The 22,998-nt window shown below is 37.0% G+C and overlaps 1 protein-coding gene across 1 annotated transcript in view; it reads left to right on the forward strand.

The window, feature by feature from the left end:
* The window catches only part of Cox10 (cytochrome c oxidase assembly factor heme A:farnesyltransferase COX10), a 130,984-nt gene that overhangs the window by 2,106 nt on the left and 105,880 nt on the right, over positions 1-22,998 (forward strand). The window contains exons 2-3 of the mRNA XM_074046867.1: positions 7,694-7,824; positions 9,695-10,016. Of these exons, the coding sequence (XP_073902968.1) occupies positions 7,694-7,824; positions 9,695-10,016 (453 nt within the window). The remainder of the gene's footprint in view (positions 1-7,693; positions 7,825-9,694; positions 10,017-22,998) is intronic.

Genomic DNA, 22,998 nt, shown 5'->3' on the forward strand with positions numbered 1-22,998 from the left:
TGGTGCTGGTCACATGTTTCCAGATTTCTAAAGTATCTGCTATAAGCTGTACATATCTTAAACCTTAACATTTACAGGGTTGAGATACCTTTCATTTTCTAAGTACTGATTCATAGAAGTATAACATGTTTTAAGTATAGGAAGTGGTTTCATCATTTTAAAGTTTCCAAACTGTTTTTTTTTTTTTTCTTATTACTATTCTCTAAAATCTCAGTTTAACCCCTTTAATCTTGAAAGATTTTCCAAGGTATTTCCAAGGCAAATACCTTTCATGTGTTTGGAAAATCAGCATGTCATAATTAACTGCAATTTGAGAATATGATTTCAGTCTATTTCAGAATAAAACATAAAACATGATATAAGGTGGTAGAATAGTTGAACTGGTCTTTGAAAATTTGACAGGCAGAGAGTGGATTGCTAGCAGGGAGACAACATAAAGTTAACCAAATTGTAAAGTGTGTCATGTGTATAGTGGCAGGTCATGAGACAACATTGCTTTGGTGAGTTGTATGTTCAGGTTTGAGTGAGTATTATGTGTTCTAGAGTTCAGGAAGAAAGCTGTTGGTGCTATGGAATGTGGATTGGAAAGGGAAAAAAAAATTACTGAAGGCAGATTGACTGGCTTGACTCCTGCTACCATTACCGTGGTCTGTCTTACCATATCAGATCATAGGGGTCTGTATCAGTAGGAATGGAAAGAAGTGGGCATATTTGGCCTGTATTTCAGTGTAGACTGGACATGATGATTGTTAGGTGATAAAGAAGAGTTCCAGGTGATCCTGAAGCCTGCCATAAGAAGAAGAGATAAGGGTGAGAATCAAGAATTCTTTTTTTTTTTTTTCCTTTTATTATTCATATGTGCATACAAGGCTTGGTTCATTTCTCCCCCCTGCCCCCACCCCCTCCCTTACCACCCACTCCACCCCCTCCCTCTCCTCCCCACCCCCTCAATACCCAGCAGAAACTATTTTGCCCTTATTTCTAATTTTGTTGTAGAGAGAGTATCAGCAATAATAGGAAGGAACAAGGGTTTTTGCTGGTTGAGATAAGGATAACTATACAGGGCATTGACTCACATTGATTTCCTGTGCGTGGGTGTTACCTTCTAGGTTAATTCTTTTTGATCTAACCTTTTCTCTAGTACCTGTTCCCCTTTTCCTATTGGCCTCAGTTGCTTTAAGGTATCTGCTTTAGTTTCTCTGCGTTAAGGGCAACAAATGCTAGCTAGTTTTTTAGGTGTCTTACCTATACTCACCCCTCCCTTGTGTGCTCTCGCTTTTATCATGTGCTCATAGTCCAATCCCCTTGTTGTGCTTGCCCTTGATCTAATGTCCACATATGAGGGAGAACATAAGATTTTTGGTCTTTTGGGCCAGGCTAACCTCACTCAGAATGATGTTCTCCAATTCCATCCATTTACCAGCGAATGATAACATTTTGTTCTTCTTCATGGCTGCATAAAATTCCATTGTGTATAGATACCACATTTTCTTAATCCATTCGTCAGTGCTGGGGCATCTTGGCTGTTTCCATAACTTGGCTATTATGAATAGTGCCGCAATAAACATGGATGTGCAGGTGCCTCTGGAGTAACAGTCTTTTGGGTATATCCACAAGAGTAGTATTGCTGGATCAAATGGTAGATCGATGTCCAGCTTTTTAAGTAGCCTCCAAATTTTTTTCCAGAGTGGTTGTACTAGTCTACATTCCCACCAACAGTGTAAGAGGGTTCCTTTTTCCCCGCATCCTCGCCAACACCTGTTGTTGGTGGTGTTGCTGATGATGGCTATTCTAACAGGGGTGAGGTGGAATCTTAGTGTGGTTTTAATTTGCATTTCCTTTATTGCTAGAGATGGTGAGCATTTTTTCATGTGTTTTCTGGCCATTTGAATTTCTTCTTTTGAGAAAGTTCTGTTTAGTTCATGTGCCCATTTCGTTATTGGCTCATTAGTTTTGGGAGAATTTAGTTTTTTCAGTTCCCTGTATATTCTGGTTATCAGTTCTTTGTCTGATGTATAGTTGGCAAATATTTTCTCCCACTCTGTGGGTGTTCTCTTCAGTATAGTGACCATTTCTTTTGATGAACAGAAGCTTTTTAGTTTTATGAGGTCCCATTTATCTATGCTATCTCTTAGTTGCTGTGCTGCTGGGGTTTCATTGAGAAAGTTCTTACCTATACCTACTAACTCCAGAGTATTTCCTACTCTTTCCTGTATCAACTTAAGAGTTTGGGGTCTGATATTAAGATCCTTGATCCATTTTGAGTTAATCTTGGTATAGGGTGATATACATGGATCTAGTTTCAGTTTTTTGCAGACTGCTAACCAGTTTTCCCAGCAGTTTTTGTTGAAGAGGCTGCTATTTCTCCATCGTATATTTTTAGCTCCTTTGTCAAAGATAAGTTGCTCATAGTTGTGTGGCTTCATATCTGGATCCTCTGTTCTGTTCCACTGGTCTTCATGTCTGTTTTTGTGCCAGTACCATGCTGTTTTTATTGTTATTGTTTTGTAATATAGTTTGAAGTCAGGTATTGTGATACCTCCTGCATTGTTCTTTTGACTGAGTATTGCCTTGGCTATTCGTGGCCTCTTGTGTTTCCATATAAATTTCACAGTAGATTTTTCAATCTCTTTAATGAATGTCATTGGAATTTTGATGGGAATTGCATTAAACATGTAGATTACTTTGGGGAGTATCGACATTTTTACTATGTTGATTCTACCAATCCATGAGCATGGGAGATCTCTCCACTTTCTATAGTCTTCCTCAATCTCTTTCTTCAGAAGTGTATAGTTTTCCTTGTAGAGGTCTTTCACATCTTTTGTTAGGTTTACACCTAGGTATTTGATTTTGTTTGAGGCTATTGTAAATGGAATTGTTTTCATACATTCTTTTTCCGTTTGCTCATTGTTAGTGTATAGAAATGCTAATGATTTTTCTATGTTGATTTTATATCCTGCTACCTTGCTATAGCTATTGATGATGTCTAGAAGCTTCTGAGTAGAGTTTTTTGGGTTTTTAAGGTATAGGATCATGTCGTCTGTAAATAGGGCTATTTTGACAGTTTCTTTACCTATTTGTATTCCTTTTATTCCTTCTTCTTGCCTAATTGCTCTGGCTAGGAATTCCCGTACTATGTCGAATGGGAGTGGAGATAGTGGACATCCTTGTCTGGTTCCTGATTTTAGAGGGAATGGTTTTAATTTTTCTCCGTTAAGTATAATGCTGGCTGTAGGTTTGTCATATATAGCTTTTATAATGTTGAGGAACTTTCCTTCTATTCCTAGTTTTCTTTTGCCATTATTTTGTTGAGGATTTTTGCGTCAATGTTCATTAAGGAGATTGGCCTATAGTTCTCCTTTTTGGAGGTGTCTTTGCCTGGTTTTGGGATAAGTGTAATAGTGGCTTCATAAAATGTGTTTGGCAGTTTTCCTTCCCTTTCTATTTCATGGAACAGTTTAAGGAGGGTTGGTATCAGTTCTTCTTTAAAGGTCTGATAGAATTCAGCAGAGAATCCATCAGGTCCTGGACTTTTCTTTTTGGGGAGACTCTTGATTGCTGCTTCAATTTCATTTTATGTTATAGGTCTATTCAGGTGATTAATTTCCTCTTGGTTCAGTTTTGGATGATCATATGTATCTAGAAATCTGTCCATTTCTTTTAGATTTTCAAATTTATTTGAATATAGGTTCTCAAAGTAGTCTCTGATGATTTCCTGGACTTCCATGGTGTTTGTTGTTATCTCCCCTTTTGCATTCCTAATTCTACTAATTTGGGTTTTTTCTCTCCTCATTTTAGTCAGGTTTGCCAGGGGTCTATCGATCTTGTTTATTTTTTCAAAGAACCAACTTTTTGTTTCATTAATTCTTTGTATGGTTTTTTTGGTTTCTATTTCGTTGATTTCAGCTCTTATTTTTATTATTTCTCTCCTTCTATTTGTTTTGGGATTTGCTTGTTCTTGTTTTTCTAGGAGTTTGAGATGTATCATTAGGTCATTGATTTGGGATCTTTCAATCTTTTTAATATATGCACTCATGGCTATAAACTTTCCTCTCAAGACTGCCTTAGCTGTGTCCCATAGGTTCCGGTAGGTTGTGTTTTCATTTTCATTGACTTCCAGGAACTTTTTAATTTCCTCTTTTATTGCATCGATGATCCATTCTTCATTAAGTAATGAGTTATTTAGTTTCCAGCTGTTTGCATGTTTTTTGTCTTTACTTTTGTTGTTGAGTTCTACTTTTACTGCATTGTGGTCAGATAGTATGCACGGTATTATTTCTATTTTCTTATATTGCTGAGGCTTGCTTTGTGCCCTAGGATATGATCTATTTTGGAGAAGTTTCCATGGGCTGCTGAGAAGAATGTATATTGTGTAGAGGTTGGATGAAATGTTCTGTAGACATCTACTAGGTCCATTTGATCAATTGCATATTTTAGATCTTGGATTTCTTTATTGAGTTTTTGTTTGGATGACCTATCTATTGATGATAATGGAGTGTTAAAGTCTCCCACAACCACTGTGTTGGCGTTTATATATGCTTTTAGGTCTTTCAGCGTATGTTTGATGAAATTTGGTGCGTTGACATTGGGTGCGTACAGATTGATGATTATTATTTCCTTTTGGTCTATTTCCCCTTTTATTAGTATGGAATGTCCTTCTTTATCTCGTTTGATCAATGTAGGTTTGAAGTCTACATTGTCAGAGATAATTATTGCTACTCCTGCCTGGTTTTGGGGGCCATTGGCTTGGTAAATCTTCTTCCAGCCTTTCATCCTAAGCATATGCTTATTTCTGTCGGTGAGATGAGTCTCCTGTAAGCAACAAATTGTTGGATCTTCTTTTTTAATCCATTTTGTCAAACGGTGTCTTTTGATGGGTGAATTAAGTCCATTAACATTCTGCGTACTGATAGGTATGTGGTGATTCCTGCCATTTAGTTGTCTTAGTTGTTTGAAGGTTTGATTGTGTGTACCTAACTTGATGTTACTCTCTACTGCCTTGCTTTTTCTTATCCTGTGGTTTTGTGCTGCCTGCCTTTTCATGGTTAAGTTGGTTGTCACTTTCTGTGTGCAGGATCCCTTGCAGAATCTTTTGTAATGGTGGCTTTGTGGTCACATATTGTTTTAGTTTCTGCTTATCATGGAAGACTTTTATTGCTCCATCTATTTTGAATGATAGCTTTGCTGGTAGAGTATCCTGGGATTGAAGTTATTTTCATTCAGTGCCCGGAAGATCTCACTCCACGCTCTTCTTGCTTTTAATGTTTCTGTTGAGAAGTCTGCTGTGATTTTGATGGGTTTACCTTTGTATGTTACTTGTTTTTTCTCTCTTACAGCCTTCAATATTCTTTCCTTAGTTTCTGAACTTGTTGTTTTAATGATGATATGTCGTGGAGTAGTTCTATTTTGATCTGGTCTGTTTGGTGTCCTGGAGGCCTCTTGCATTTGTATGGGAATATCTTTCTCTAGATTTGGGAAATTTTCTGTTATTATTTTGTTGAATATATTACGCATTCCCTTCGCTTGCACCTCTTCTCCTTCTTCGATGCCCATGATTCTCAAATTTGGTCTTTTGATGGAATCAGTGAGTTCTTGCATTTTCTTTTCACAGGTCTTGAGTTGTTTAATTAATAGTTCTTCGGTTTTTCCTTTAATTACCATTTCATCTTCAAGTTCTGAGATTCTGTCTTCTGTTTGTTCTATTCTGCTGGATTGGCCTTCCGTTTTGTTTTGCAGTTCTGTTTCGTTCTTTTTTCTGAGGTTTTCCATATCCTGGCAGTTTTCTTCTTTAATGTTGTCTATTTTTGTCCTGAGTTCATTTATCCATTTATTCATTGTGTTCTCTCTTTCACTTTGGTGTTTATACAGTGCTTCTATGGTTTCCTTTATTTCTTCTTTTGCTTTTTCAAATTCTCTTTTTATTGTCTTGGAATTTCTTGAGTGTCTCCTGTACATTTTGGTTGACCCTATCCAGTATCATCTCTATAAAATTCTCATTGAGTCCTTGTAGTATATCTTCTTTTAAATTATTCTTGTGGGCTTCATTGGGTCCTTTGGCATAGTTTATCTTCATTTTGTTGGAGTCTGGATCTGAGTTTCTGTTCTCTTCATTCCCCTCTGGTTCCTGTACTAATTTTTTGCTGTGGGGAAACTGGTTTCCCTGTTTTTTCTGTCTTCCCATCATTGTCCTTGGTGTTGTTACTGTCCCTGTACTGTGTGCAATTAAGTATTTTCTAGCTTGTAATAATAACAATGGTAATATTTAGAATGGAAGGGTGAGCTGAGATGGAAAGCAAGAAGTTAAAGAAAAGGGGAAAACAAATATACAGACAAGAGGGAGAAAGCAGAACAAGGTATCAGACAAGAGAGTTTCAAAGGTATAAACAGGGAGTGTTAGTGTACTAATCGACAGTAAACTGGTCGGTGTCTTCCCAAGCCGTATGGGTGCCGGCCACTGGCGGCCCCGGGGGCCCTCCTCGTTTCTCCGTTTAACGTGAAGTGGAGATTCTCTGCACCGGCTGGAGGTGTGGAGGGGTCAAAGTTATGCCTTTTCTCAGTGATTATGCCTGCAAAGTGTGTCTCCAGCTTCTCTCCAAGATTTCACCATAGGAGGGTCACTTTCTGCTTCCTACCTCTGGCCGCCATCTTGGAGTCTCCAAGAATTCTTAAAGACATATTGATACACGTTCGCATGGCGGTATCAAGAGCAGTTTGTCCTAATGCCTCTTTAGAAATGGGTAGACTGTTAGCAATTGCCAATTTGCTCATGGGTGGTAGTTGGTATTCAGAACAGTGGGACCATAACTGCCTTAAAGTGACAGACACACAGAGAGAGGAGGCACCATAGGAAACTGAGAAGCAGAGAGGAGAAAATCAGGAACCTTTGGAGTTATGGAAGTCAAGAGAGGAGAGAGTTAAAAAGAAAAGAAGAAACCATGGTATTGTACAAATTGTGAAATATTTGAATTGATTGAGGCCCAAGATAGTAGCACTGAATTTGTTGATTTGAGAGATTTAGTAAAGTGATTAAAGACCAAATTTGAAAACAACAAAAATAGCTTATTTTTAACTAGATGGTTAGTCATATTTCACTGAGAATTATTTCCTCTTCCCTTTGGTCGACTTACTCCACATGACCAAAGTATTACCATGAAACACCCCCCCCCCCAGTTTATTGCCATCTATTGAGAAAAATTGTGCCTTTATTTTCTACTTTTTAGAAAAGTGACTGAACTAGATGCTTTATATTTTCTTCTTGACAAAATCCATACATTAGTCATTTTGGCATTTAATATAATAAAATCATAATGATGTGGAAGTGAAAATTTCCCCAGTTTTCATGAAGAATTACTCTAACTTAAACAACAAGCAGAGCCAATAGGTGACATTTATATACACATCCAGAACAGGTACTTTCTGGTCTCTCACCCATCACCTAGAGCTGCACCTTACTTGGCCAACTTTATTGGTGGGTAAGTATTGATGTCATTTGCTGAGAGTATTAGTGCTAATTTCGCATTGGCACTATAATCTTACATTTGTTTAAAAAGCAAAAAATACATGAATGAGATGCTTAGAAAAAATTCTGTAAACTAATACACTGAAATTTGCAAAATAGCATTTTGACATGGTGAAAATAAAGGAGCATTTCAATTTGTAACATTGTAACATTTCGTCCTCTTCTCTATTATAGGTCGTGGAGGAGGCTGTGTCTGGTTTCTAGAAAGAAGAACTATTCAGGCCCCTCACAAGTTTATGCGCCTTTTCAGCAATGTCAATAAGCAGTGGGTTACGTTTCAGCACTTTAGCTTCCTTAAACGCAGGGTATGTTTTGAAGACCATCCTCAATCTGTTGCCTTCTCCTTTGCTTTTCTCTCTCTGAGGGAATTTCAGAGATTCCTATTATAAGAAAAGTTTTAAAAAGTACTGTTGCAAAGGACTTTTGTTTAGTGTCCTCTTAAGTTTATCCAAAACTTTAATCTCTTGTTTTGGTTATTACTAACTGAAACCAGAATAATTCTGGCATTTGAGGTTAAAAATACGATCTCGAACTTATTAAGTTTGGAGAAAGACTGAAAACTTCTGGCACATTTTGACTAGGCTAAAATTAGGAAAAGCTGAACTTTTATGAAAAATCTTTTTAAATTCTTTGAAGCTCTGAAAATAAATCAATAATACAGAAATAATTGTTTTAATATTGTGACTCTTTTATTTTCTTAAATCAGCAGTGCATTTAAAAGTTTTTAGCATGCTTTTCTGAATAGACCTAAACAAATTGAATTTTTGTAATCTGTTAAGCATTTCATTTATTTTCTCTTTTTTTATTAGTATATATTAATTGTACAAAGGAATTTCGTTGTTGATATTTCCATACATGCATGTAATGTACTTTGATCCAATTCAGCCTCTCTGTTACTCCTCCTTCTCCTGCTAGGCATTTTACAGTGAGCATTGATGATGTATTGTACTCTATAGGCTTTTATCTGCGTTGGCTCCATAGTATTAAAGGTAATATGGCCACTTACTTCTAATTACCAGTGAAGGCATTTGCCATTTTTACAAACAGAAAGTTACAGAATGATCATATAGCTGAAAATTCATAATTACTAGTGAGAACAGATTCATACTATTTGACATTTCTCTCAAAACTTAAAATCTTACTAAAATTGGTATGTTGATAAAAGATTTAAGTTTCTAGATATGTTCAGACTTTGAGTTGGGGAATCAAGGCTAATAGGTATGTAGAAGAGAAAGTCAAATGTGTATAATGCCTTTTTATGTCAGTTGAACTCTGAATCCATGTGTCAGTTTGTCATTCATATAGGGCTCGAAATGTGGCACAAGTGGTAGAGTGCCTGTCTAGCAAGCATGAAAGCTCTGAGTTCAAGCCCCAGTCCTCTAAAACAAATAAAACAAAACAATATATATAATTTTAACTCTTTGTGATGTAATGAAAAAGGCACTTACCTAGTTACCAGCATAGGTAACTCTTCCCATGGGTGTGTAAAAGTGGTCCATTGATTGTTCGGTGTGTCAATTTCAGAGACTTGTTTTTCTCACCTGAAAAGATCTATTTTCTTTAGCATTTATTGCTATTAAATGAGATACATATTATATAAACTATAAAGTGCCTCACAAATGTTAGTAGTAGTTCTTATTAATTTTTTCTAGTAACAATAGTCTATCTGATTCCAAAACCTGTGTTCTTTCCTATACCATACTGCTATAACATTTAGCCCAGGATTGTGCCCTACCCCTGGGCTCTTCTCAGCACTGTTTGCTTAAAAACATGGAAAATGTACAGGCTGACTTTGACTCTTGGTTAGAGAAAACATTTTCCTTGTAGTTAGAATGTTAAACCTCCAGGGGAAATTATCTGGAGGAGATGAATTAAAAATAGATTTATCTTCCTTTCAAGGAATTTACTTTCCTAGGATTTTCTAAACTATAGAATTCAAAACTCATTGTCAAGGCATTAATTTTATCTTCATATCTCTTAGTATAGTGATTTCTGTGTCATAAATACTCTGCAAGTGCATGCTAAATTAACTAATATTAATGTTGTAGGAAAATCTTTTATAGTCCTTCTTAAGTACCATAAGTTAGACTGATGGAAGATGTTACTGAACAAAAATTAAAGAGCATTTTATGCCTTAGTTTTATAGTCACATGTGCTTTTTGTTTGTTTATTTAGTATGTCACACAGTTGAACAGGAGCCTCAACCAGCAAGTAAAACCAAAGCCAGAAACAGTGGCTTCTCCTTTCCTTGAAAACACCTCCTCAGATCAAGCCAAAGCACATATGGGTGAGATGAACTCTCACCTGCTCACCAGCCGGTCTTTGTCCCAAAAGTCAAGTGGAAAGGCACTGATAGAGCTAGAGTCTGCCTCTATAGTTGAAAGCTCGATAGATGTGGAGAAAGAAACAAAAGAAGAAAGGCTGTGGAAGGAGATGAAGCTTCATGTGGATGATTTGCCTGGAATTTTGGCTCGACTCTCCAAAATCAAACTCACAGGTACTTTTTTTTTATTTAGTTTTAGTTAAACAAAAAGCTAATTTGATTTACAGGTCCCCAAAGAATAACTTGAAACTAGAGTCTCAGTAATTTTCTTCTCTTCAGATTAATTAGTATTCACATTTTCTGAATTCTATTCACAAAGAATTATAAGTAGTATCACACTCTAAGTGTTGTAATAAAATTAATCTCACTTTTATTTGCAATGAAAGAATGTTTATCTTGCTTATTTCTTTGTCTTTAGACAAAATGCAGTGCTTGAGTTTATAGCAAGAAGAATCAAAGTGCTGGGCTTGGTGTGAACCCATCTTGGCCACTCTGACTCTAGCTCACTTCAATACTTTGCTCCCTGTAGGACCTCTGGGCTTGTCCCGTGCTTGCAGGGGTAGAGAGAGTGCTTTACTGAAAGGAACCTTGGAACCAGATTTTTTATTTAAAAAAATTTTTTTGGCTAATTCTAACACACTATATCAAATTATATTGCATATATTTGGGCATTAGCTCATAATTATGTCATTTGGTTGTGGTACATTGTGCGTCAGGCAAAGTATTATCATTATCTCATCTCATAGCTAAACTTAGACATGACTTTTCTATGCATTTAAAAAGTATTGTTAAAAAGTATGTTCTGGGTCATTCTGGAAATTGAAGAAGATCTCTCTTTTCTCCTTGGATGAGGATATATGGACAGAATATGAGTGAGTGATCAGGGTAAACCAGCTACTCTGTGAGGACAGAAAGTGGTAAATAATGTTACTGAGTCAAATGAGATAGGGAGGTTTTTGAGAGTAGAAAAGGGTCAGGGAAAGAATGATTTTGTTTGGTTGTCTTTAAAGAGTTCCACCTGAAAATCCATGGTAAAAGGTGGTAAACCAGACAACTCCTTTCGTCAGTGACCAAATTCACTGTTTGGGGATTGATGAAGAGGCCTGGGGGTTTGCTGATGGTACTGATTAATCTTAGTAAGGGTTGCATAGTTTAAAGTAATGAGCCTGGTTCTACTTGGTGTCTTTAAAAACATGTTCACGCTTTGTGCTAGTGAAATGAGAAATCATCAATTTCTAAAGAAGATAATCTTTTGTCATTTTCACAAGTGGTCTGAGTATCATGTTGACATGTTAACAGTGACCATAGATAGGTTGTGGTCATAAGAATGTCATCCAAGAAATGAGAACTCTCGGTCTATAGGCCTCAGAAGTGGCCCCTGTCAACAGCAGGATCTTCTTTGTGTGCACCATCATTGAACACGTCTGGTATGCAGATTAGCTCTCCTCTCTTACCATCCCATTTCTGTCAGTAGTAACAGAATTCACTCCCCTCAGATGAGAAACCTTACAATCCATTTTAACTCTTTGGTTTCCATTCCCTACATTGCTAGTTAATAGCTAAGTGTTAACCAAGAGAACCTTTTGTGATGCCTATAAGATTTGTTTTCTCATCCCTATGTTTGAAACTGTGATCCTGGTTTAGGTCTGAAACACATGGAGCACTGGTATATGCTGAAGTTTCTGACCATCCCCTCTGTCTTCATCCTCCCCCACTGCAGTTCTCACTGCTCAGAGCTGCCAAATTAACTTTCCCAAAATACTGCTTTTCCTGTCCTGCACAAGAGTACTGTTCCTACACAAGAGTACTGTTTTTGCACAAGAGTATTGTTTCCTCCCACCTCAACTCTGCCTGGTTCTAAAGGAATGTTGTAATCTGGACTGATCAGCCTCTTCCCCTTTCCCTGTCCCTCACCTCATGATGGAGGCCAGACCTTCCACTGACCAGACTTGTTACCCTCACCTCTGTGGAAGACTGGTCTGATCTGCCTGTTTCAAAGCCAGTCAGGGCCTCTCCAGTACACCTGCTCTTGGCCCAGTCTTGAGTTCAGATACTGGCTGTGACATTCACTAAGCCAGTCAGAGCTTACACAGTTCCTTAACCTTTCTAAAATAATTTCCACATCTCTTGTAAAGTAGGAAAACTAATAAATCATGTAAGAATTAAATCACATAGTATATCAAAAGCACCCAATAGCATGCCTGATATATTGGAGGCACTGAAAGGTTAGTTTTTAAATAATTACAGACAAATACTTAATTGTCTGTTTAATGTGTGTTGTATTTCCCCTGAGATGGTTTCTTCCTGTGCAGGTTGTTGAGGTGAATGAGAATTTACTTGGCAGGGAAGATGAGGAGGGGAACGGCAAGCAGAGGAAGAAACTTTCGCAAAGGCAAAGAACCTTGATACATCCTGGCATGTGCAGAAAACTGTGACTGTGGGTAGCACACTATGACTTGAGTGTCGCATAGGAGGGGTGCTCGAAGAGTCAGCAAGGGTCGTGTTGTCTTGCCAAAGAGTTTTTGACTGTTATACCACAACAGTACAATGTCCTGGAAGAGTGTTTTTTTTGGAGGGATATTATCACTTTGCATTTTGTCTTATTTATCTTTTAAGTGTCCTAATTATTATTAAATTTAGTTTAGGCTTATTAGAAAAAACTCAAATACTATAAAAGCATATATCTTAAAATGAAAAAAGTTCCCTTTAAAAATTATTAATGCATAATTATATAAAGTAATGGATTTCATTAGGAATTTTAATGCATGTGTATAATATACTTTGATCACATTCACCACCCCCGCAACATGAATTTCTCATATTGCCTCCCTCACTGGTCCCTTTTCTCTTCCCACGTAGTCTCCCTTCTATTTTCATGTTTTTTAAATCTAGATTCTACATATGAGAGAAAATATGTGATATTTGTCTTATTTGAATCTGATGATCTCCAGTTCTATCCATTTCTATCCACTTTCCTTCAAACAACAACCTTCTTTTGGACTGAATAATACTCTATTGTGTATATATACCTTATTTTTTTTATCCATTCAATCATCAGTGGGCACCTAGCTGATTCCATAGCTTGACTGTTATGACTAGTGCTGTGATAAACATGGATGTACAGGTATTTTTACTGTGTGCTGACTTAGATTCCTTTGGGTATAGGTGGGTCATTATGGTGATTCTATTTTTAGGTTTTTGAGGAACCTCCATACTGCTTTCCATAAAAGCACCCTTCTGCTTGAAACGTAGCCTTTTCTTTCTTTATACATATGCAGTTGTAGATATGATTGTGTTTTCTTTAACATATCATCATACTTGCAATTTATCATTTTCCTGTAACAGTATAGCTTTCACTGACATTTACCTAACTGCGTACTATTTCCTTATATGGATCTGCCATTATTTAACCTATCAAATCCTCTGTTGGTGTTTAGGTATTTACAGTTTTTTGCTACAAAAAAGCAATTCTGTGATTAACATTTATGTAAATAAGTCTTTGTATACATTTGTGACGCTTGTCTGTAGAATGAATGCTTAGAAATGCTATGCCTAACTATAAACATTTTAATTTTTGGTAAGTCAGCCAATTTGTACCTAAAAACACAGTATAATTTACCCTTCCTCCAATGGCACATGTGACTACTGTATACAAAAGCAGGTGTATGCTGTCTTCTTGCTGATTTTGCCAATTGGGTTATTGAAAATGATTTTGTGTCAGTTGTCATTAAGATTTGGTAGGATTTAGCATCTTTTTTGCTTTATTGATCATCTGTATTTTTCTTCTATTATTTGCCTCTTATATCATTGATCGTTGCTTAATGATTTTTGATAATTAAGTACATGATACCTTTAAAACACACAACAGGATGTGGGAGGTACTAAAAGGTTAGTTTCCAAATAATTGCAGTTAAATAAAGAAAATTAGCATCCATGATATTCATTACAAATAGTTCTTTTATACTTTTTGTTCTTTCTGTTTGTGGCATTTTGTTGTTTTCTTTTACTTTGACCCACTAAAATCTAACTTTATGTGCTCAAATTTATTCATTCTTTTTCATACTCAGAAAGATTTTGCTAACCAATGGCTATAAAAGTCTTCATTTATGTTTTCTTATGATATTTTTAGATTTTTGTGTAGTCGCTAAGGTTTTGGAACCATCTAGAAAAAAATTTCAGCGGAAGGAGTAGAAGTGATTAAGAAAACAGTACCGTTGAGCAAAGAGCACCTAGTTTTTGTAAATAAAGTTTTATTGGAACTCAACCATGGCTACTTGTTCTATGCTGGTATCATGTTGCAGTGACAGAATTGAGTGATTACGAGGAAAACTATGGCCCAGGAAGCCTGAAATATCTGACCCTTTATAGAAAAAGCTTGCTGACCTGCTTGTGAAGAAATGGAATAGTGAGAGGCGTTAATGATGGCAGGCAAATAGTTTGGTTGATTAATGACTTGTGACTGAAAAATGAGCTTGGTAGAGAGAGAGGGAGGAGGGAGAGAGAGAGACAGAGGAAATAGAATGAACAGAACCTTAGGTGCAGTGAAGTGCTAGGGAAGCATAAATTAAAGGTTGATGATATGTACTTGCAAAGAAATTCAAATACTTTAACTGAAGCAAGTCCCTTTTCTTCATATTGATTATCCTAAACCCTATCCATCTTTCTAAGAGACTAAGTGACCTTAAGACATCAAGTTTCATAATCTCTGTGCCTCAGTTTACCCACCTGCAAACTTGGCATAATAATAATAATACCTGTTACATAAGATCGAGTATTAAATGAGTTAACGTTGGTAAGTTGGATGCCTGGTACACTGTTAAGAGCTATACTCAATGTTTCCTAAAAAATAAATATGGTACCTGGTCACCCCCACAGGCATTTCAGTCTGCTGCCTCTGTTCTAGAAAATCCTTGAGGACACTGGTAGGGAAAACTGAGTGAATGGTGGTGTTGATACTTAAGAATGTGAATATAGAGGGAAGAAATGGGTTTGAGGAAAAGACAATGAATGAATTCAGTTGCGGATAAATGGAATTTGAGCTACTGCTATTGTAAACAGTGGGGAGATGGACTGGGAAGGACAGGAGCTCATGCAGGATGCTGGTCTGAAGAAGCAGGCATCTGCAGCACAGAGTTCCCAGTGGAGTCATCGTAGAGAACAGGATTGCTGAAAGTCAGTTGATAGAACAAGCAGAGCAGAGGCCAGGGCCATGACTTTGGGATCTATCTATCTCCTCAAAGTATTGAGTAAGGTTTGTAATGGAGTCTGAAGGAAATAAGTGGTCAAACGAAGAATAAACAGGAAAGGGTTCTATTTGTCCTGGAAGCCAAAAGAGTAGAACCAGTTCATAAATCCACACTCAAATGTTAGAGGCCTACTGAGAAGCCTGGCTACAAAGAGTTAGTAGATTTTATTTGGCAGTTAGGAAGTCAGTGTTGACTGGTTGTGAAATGAGGAAATAGTGAACAATGTATCCTCTTAGAGTCTTTCCTGAGCTACTTTAAATAAATCATTTAATTTTTTAAAGTTTCTTAGGTTTATTTCATTTGGAACAGAAGAAAGTATGATAGCTATTGTTTTATGGCCACATCTTTTATCCTGGCTATTGTATTGTTTGTCCTTACATAGTTGTATATCTGAATTGGCATGCCAGATGAAAGGTTTGATACTTAAAACATGTTGTCTAGAGTCTTAAACATTTATTGAATTAGCCATTTAATTTGACATACCATGTTGTATAGTGTGTATGAACTCATTCGTTCATAGGTGTTGTGTAGGAAGGAGCACTCATGGCATGGTTGTTAAAATAATGACTTGTGGCCACTGTCCTCAGATTCAGATCCTTAGGACTGGACCTGAGGTCTGCATGTTTGACAGGTTCAACAGATTCTGATGCAGGTGTCATGGACACACTTTGAAAGCTGAAGGAGGCAGTACACAGGCAATCAGAAGCAGTCCCAGACCTGGTAGAGAGAGCTCACCTAGTGAGAGCCAGAGCGGCCAGTCAGGACCATGGTAGCAGGAAAGGCAGGCAAAAGCAAGGTGCACCAAGGAAAAAGGGAATCACAGCCTTACCTATAGCCCTAGATGAAAAAGTCCCAGGGCAATAAATTTCCCTTCATATGATTTTATTTATTTATACATGCCCCTGGTTTCTGGATGAACTAATTGAATTAGAGTCATTTCCTTCTGCTTATTCCATTTAAAGAAGCAGCACCCTTTGGGTGCCCCTTACCCTCTGATGTGACCTTTTACCATCCTATGTAGTTTATTACTTGAATTCGTACATTTTGGAGTCAGCAGAATTTTTTTTTCTTTACAAAAATCCCTAGTATCTATCAATTGATTTCTTTTGAACTCTTAGCATCTTGGCCAATTCATTTATAGCTAATGATAGCCGAGCCAGACATATTTGGAAGTCAGCGTTGCCTTTTATAGAACTGTTCTTTGCCTTCTTTTGTTTATAGCTGTAATATGCCAAGGACAATTAACTGTAGAACAAATGTGGAGCTGAAGAGCGATCATACTTCCATTTCCTTTGTTGGATAGTAGAGTGGCGCAGCCTGAGCCTTGGCACTTAGGCCAGGCTAGACCAGCATTTGCTGGTGCAGATGTCCTGTAAAGACTTTTTTCTGTGAAGGGAAGTAAGATTGAGTTTGTAAAGAGGAAATAATATGTCTCTCTTGAGTTTCTCTTGCCCACTGAGCTATTTACATATATTTTTGGAGTTTGTTGGAGGGACTACACTAGGGTGAGTAAATTTTACTTGGATTAGGATCATAAGAGGCTTTAGTGACTCAACTGAGTTTAGACTTAATATAGGTCAATAAAAAGCAAAGCTTTTTTCCTGAATAACATCTGTGCTGACAAGTTCAGATACATTTCCCAGGGCTAGAACACTAAAACAGATTGTTGCTGAGTGCTGTGGCTCACGTCTGTAATCCTAGCTACTCAGGAGGCAGAGATCAGAGGATTGCAGTTTGAAGCCAGCCTGGGCAAATAGTTTGTGAGACCCTATCTTGAAAAACCCTATCACAAAACATTGGGCTGGTGGTGTGGCTTAAGGTGAAGGTCCTGAGTTCAAGTCCCAGTACTGCTAAATATATAAATAAACAGATTGTTTATTGGAACCAATAGATTATGCTGTTGATAGAGCTGATATAAACTATAGTCTGTCAGTACATAGATTTTTTTTCCCCTTATAGTCTAGAATGCTGCTTTTTACTAAAAGAAAAGAAGTGGGAATGGAGTCTGGACCTTCATTGGAGATTGCTTGTATGGCTGCAGTTTCCACTATTAGCCAGCTGTGTCATGGGTTTTCAATAAAAATATTAATTGAAAAATTAAGATTTGTTGAAATTTATTATATTTTGAAATAATTACCTTAATAATGATATGTTTACTAAGTCTTATTGTAGCATTTTATTTTTTATTATTTATGGGTTTTTTGTTTGTTTGTTTTTCTTTTTTTGAGGCAGATCTGTGTAACCAAAACCATACTGGAATTTGTAATCCTTCTGCCTCAGTTTCCTGAGTGCTCAGATTACAAATGTGAGCCATCATGCCTGGCTGTAGTATTTTAGGTTATGTAAGTATCAAGTATTTATATTTAGAAAAAAGCAAGAAGATACAGATATACAAAAAAGGGAATATTGAAATCCCCTTATAATTTCACCATGTTCAAATTACCATTTTGCAGATTTTGGTGTATTACTTTGTAGAATTTGTTTTTCTGTGCATCTTATACATTTTCTGCTTTTAAAACAAATGTAAGATCATAATGTAAATGTCTTCTGTGTTTTTAAAGTTAACATTATGTTCATGTCTTTTTGTATCAATAGATACTCACTGTTTTTTTTTTTTAAATTTTTCTTAAGACAAAAATACAAAAATAATATGTAGAAAGTTTCCTCCAGGCCATGTAGTAACTAGAATTTTTGCATACAGGTTTTCAGCCTCTTAACCTTTATCTGTGCAGTCTGAGTTGTAATGTTAATAATATAGGCTCTAGAATCAGATTGGCTGGGTTGGAATCCCTGGTCTAAAATTTATTGGTTTTGTGAATGTAGGCACATTTTTTGATGTCTCTAAGCCTCAGTTTCTTTATCTATAAAATGGGGATAATTCTATCCGAAAGGATTATTGTGAGAATAATAAGAAATAATTTAGTACCATATGTAATGTTCAAGAAAGGTTATTTTATTATTATAGTATTTTTTTTATAAAAATGAGGATATATCATACATTTTATTCACTGATTTGCATTCTTCCCTAAATAATGTAGTACAGACATACTTCCTCATTAGTATAATGAAATCAATCATCTAAGGTTGGTAGTATTCCTTATATGGATATATTGTGTTTTTAATATGTTTGTACATATTCACTTCTGAAAGTTAGGGCCATAGAAATATACCTTTGCTTTTTGATATTTTTATTAGCATATATTAATTGTGCAAAATAAGAGGTTTCATTGTGACATTTTCATACATGCATCTAATATACTTTGAACAAATTTACTTCATTTTTCTCTTATCTCCCCTCCCCCCTTTGTTTTTAATGATACATAGCATGCCATTGCACTTACATTGTAATTTATTTTTATCTCTTCTATTAAGGTGGTTTTCATTTTATCCTTACTGTTATAAATAGTGCTGTGATGAATATCTTTGAAGCTATTTTCTTTACAATATATATAGAGAGAATGCCTTGTTGGGTCAAAGGGTATGTGTGCATTTTTTTTCCCCAGTTTTTATTAGAATGTATTTGTTGTACAGGGGGGATTTGTTGTGACGATTCTGAATGGCCTTACATTGTACCTTGATTAGATCACCTCACTATCTCCTCCCACATCCCCCTCCCTGCCCCACTTAAAGCAACTGCAAAGATGTTCATCGTTGTTTCCTTTGTACATATGAAGCCCATTGACCACATTCCTTCAACTTCATCTCCTCCATTCCATCCCCCACAAGTACTCCCCCCCACAGTACCTATTTTACAGTCTTGTCTTTCATTTGCAATTCCAAAGTCAGTGTATGAAGGGGTTTCTCAGTGTATTCCTGCTGTTTCAGTTTCCTTAACAGTTCCTTCAAGAAAGGCTTTACCAGGTGATTCTGCTGCTGCAGAGGCCAACCCACTGTACTTTCCCCAGTGAGCTCTAGACAATCACGTTTTTCTAAATCACTCTGCCAATTTGATGTGTAAAAATGGCAGTTAAGTTTTAAATTTTATATTTAAAACTACTGATGAGGTTTTACATTATTACCATGCTGGTTGATGATTCATATTTCTTTTACATATAGCCTGCTTGCCTTCCAGCCTTCTTGTCTTTTTTTAAATTGTTTGTAAGTATTCTTTATGTACTAATAACTTTATCCTGTTTCATATGTATGTCTGTTGTAAATGACTTATATCTTATCTGTTGTTTGTTTCTTTTCATTTATATGTGTTTTGATGTGTAAAGAGTTAATTTTATATAAGCAATCTTATTTCCTTGAGCTTTCTGGGCTCATACCATACTTGGTCTTTTCCATATGAAAATTTAACAAATATTTATCTCCTTGTTAATCTTGTATTTTAATGATTTTTATATTTTCCATTAAGCATTTTATTTATGGGATAAGTATTTTTGGTAAGTGGTAGACATGGAACCAGGTTTATTGTCATTGACCACTGTTTCAGGATCCTGTTTACAAATTTAAAAATTTATGAAGCTCTGTCCCTGGAATAACCTTCCCTATTCCCACCCCAAAATATTTTGGTGAATCTTAAAGTGGAATTTCATTATGCTTACAGCTTACTTCAAGAATGAATTGAGATCTTTATCAACTGTCTTATTCACTTATCTAAAGTTCTTTTGTTCCTTTAAAGTTTTATAGCTTTCATTAAATAGCTCAGTACATTTAGTAGCAAATTGCTCTGGGAGTATTTAACATTTTTTCAGTTGGTTATTTCTTGAATGTCTCGGGAATACAATCAAATAATGATCAAATTATTCCCTTTTTGTATTTATAGTAATTATTTAATTTTCCAGTTAATTTCCTCTTTGTTATACTTATTCTCTCACTTTCCTGTCTCTAATTTTCCATGTCATTCGGAAAGGTCCTCAGAGATGTGTCACATAAATCGCTGATTTGATTTTTCGTGCCTCCGTTTTATCACATCTTGTGACTTTTGATTCTGCTAAGGTAGTTTTTGTTTGTTCACAGTTTCCTTAACCCACATTATCCATTTCATGGGTGTTTTTTCTTGAGTGTACACATTTCCTTTTTCTAGTCAGTCACCTGGTATTCACTGAGAGCCTGCTGTGTTTTAACGTATGTTTTTCTAAGCATTGTGAACAGAATGAAGTGTGAAGCGTACACAGTCCTGATCTCCTGGATCTCACTCTTTATGAGGAACTTACAATCTGGCAGTTCCATGGTGGATCTTTTTCAGCAATACATATAACCTCCTTTTCTTCCATGCCCCTTCTGTCTTTTGTATCACAGAATCTGCTTTATGAGTCTTGCATTGACGCATTTTACCTCTTCATGTTTATCCATTCCTGAATGAAGACACTGCTTCCTCCCAAATGGATACAGCCCTAGAGGCTGGCCTTTTGTCTGTTTGCATGCTTGTGTTTTTCATGCCTTGAGCAATGGCTGGCACATAGCATCTGTTCCCTGTGTAGTGACTGAAAGAATGTATGGTTGATTTTCCTTCATCACCTCTAACAATTTCACATGGTAGTGGTGGTGGCCTTTTCTTATGTGTTAAGCTAAAGGAATAGAGGGCATTGGTTTGCATTACTGCCATAAACTGTTTGTGGCTATAAGAGTATAAGGAGAGAGCAGTCAGCAATGGAACTTTTTCTAAAAATGTTTTTCTCTATGCTTCTGAAACCACAGTGTCAGTTCCTGCCTCCCAAATCTTTTTTAGCGTAATCTACCTCTGCTCTAGGCCTATGGAGTATCTGTATAGTTCAACATTTTCCCTGTCTGCCTGCTGAGGTAGAGCAGTACCCACATGTGCCAAGGTGTGGTGGAAGCCCTTTTGTTTTTATGTATGTATGTATGTATGTATGTATTTATTTATTTATTTTGTTTGTTTGGGGATAAAGATTTATTAACTTTGCCTGTGCTGGCCTTGAAGTCTTGATCCTCTTACCTCTGCCTCCCAAGTAGCTGGGATTACAGCCCTGTGCCACACAACACAACCATCATTTTAAAAGTCTAAACATGTAAAAATCAGTCTAGTCAACTCTGACAGTAGTTACTTTCTCTGTGTCCTCATAGTGCCCACTGGGCTGGTCTCATTATGCAATGATCTCTTTTCTGGAAAAGGACAGGAAGCTGCCTACCTCTCCCCTACCCAATTTTTCCAAAGGGAAAGAAAATACTACCCTCCAGTCTGATATATGACTACCACTGCACGTCTGCGCTTCCACTGTAGTACAATGAGGTGAAGACTGAGTTGCCACTTGACTTACTTTCCCAGAAGTGGTTATGGCTGTGAACTGATCTGTGAGTACGTGCTCTATCATCTTGGTAATGAGATATACATTGTAAGACTCCCATTTGGGTGTTGAGGTGTTTAGTACTGTACTGAGACAGAGGAGAGTCTGCTAGCCCTAGAGTACAGCTTCCTTGAGAAACACAGGTCCATAGTGGAACTCAACTAAGCAAGGAAACGAGCCAGGACATGAAGCTCTTAGTAAATGTTGAAGAGCACCATGAACTTTCACTTCTTTGTTGCACTGAATGTCATCCAGGATTTTGGCTTGGCATTTTGTTCAGTTTTCTTTTACCTGTTTTTTTTTTTTGGAGATAAGTACAGCATATGAAGCCCTCAGTTTTCTTTTTCTCCTGAAATTCTACCATCAGCCTAGAGAACTGTACTCTCCCTAGTGGTTCTCCCACTTCATATGCCTTGTGAGGTCCTTGGGGTGTTTTTTATAATGCAAATTTCTAGGCATTGTCTCCCTAAATTCCTTCCTTCTAGCTTTGGGTTTGGACCTAGGAATCTGTATTATAGCCAGTGACCCTGATGCAGATGGTGCTCATAACATACTTTGAGAAACATGCTTATGTGGAGAGCCTTTCAGCACTCTAGCTCATAGCCCTTCTTTACTCTCGGCAAACAAACTACCATGCAGTGCATGTCACATGAAAATAAAGGTTTAGTTCCCATCAAGTGGGAGCTTGCCAACTTCCTGCTGACTCAGTTTATCGGAATTCTTAGTTGTCAATTGCCTTTTCCCCCCTGTGCCTCTTTACCCCACCCCACCAAGGGGCAGCACCATCACCCTGACACCTTGGTTCCTCTTAGATTCTGCAAGTCCAAGCAGATCCCCCTCTTCTATATGGAGGGTACAGTCTGAAGCTTTTCAGAGCACCACAGGATTGCTTCTAAAGGTGTATGTTTGACTTACTTGATGCATAATTATCATTTTGGGGTATTACCAAAGGTCTGGTTTCCATTTCATTCAAAACATGGTAGACTCATATAAAGATTAGGGAATGAAGTACTTAACCGAAGTGAATGTTAAAAGAATGTTTCAAGATTGTCTCTGTAAGTACTGATAAAAAGGTTTGGCTCACCTGTTTATTTGGAAAACCTTTCTAAAATATACTGCAAAGCTGCAACTTTACAAATTGCTTCTTCTAAAAAAGCAAATATGAATGGGGAAGGGTGAGGGTTGAAGAATGAAAAGAGAACTGCTGTCGTATATCAGTGAGCTTTGAAAAAGATGCAGAGGTATGGTTTTTGCCCATATTTGCCCCTTGAGAGATTTTTATCTTTAGGCAGGGAGTGACTGGAATATTCTCTTGCCCTAGGTATCTGTGCTTGCCTCCCCTCTGTCTCTAGTACACACAGCACCTTCTTTCCTCTATGCCAGGCTAACTCCTACTTATCCTCCACCTATGACTTTGATGTCACTTTGGGGAAACCTTTAGTTTAGACAGCTGTGCTGTGTTATTGCAGTTTTAGTCTCCTCCATTGAAGGACCATCATACTATGTTGAAACTTTGCGCCCTTGACTTGTCACCACAGGAGCGCAGGGGCCACAAATATCTTGTTGGCCATCACATTCCCATTGCCTAGCCTAGTGCTTTGCACACAGTAGGTGCCCCCAAAATAGTAGCTCAGTGGGGAAAATAAAGAGTGAACTCTG

This window comes from Castor canadensis, chromosome 11, assembly GCF_047511655.1.
Source record: "Castor canadensis chromosome 11, mCasCan1.hap1v2, whole genome shotgun sequence".
Taxonomy (NCBI): Eukaryota; Metazoa; Chordata; class Mammalia; order Rodentia; family Castoridae; genus Castor; species Castor canadensis.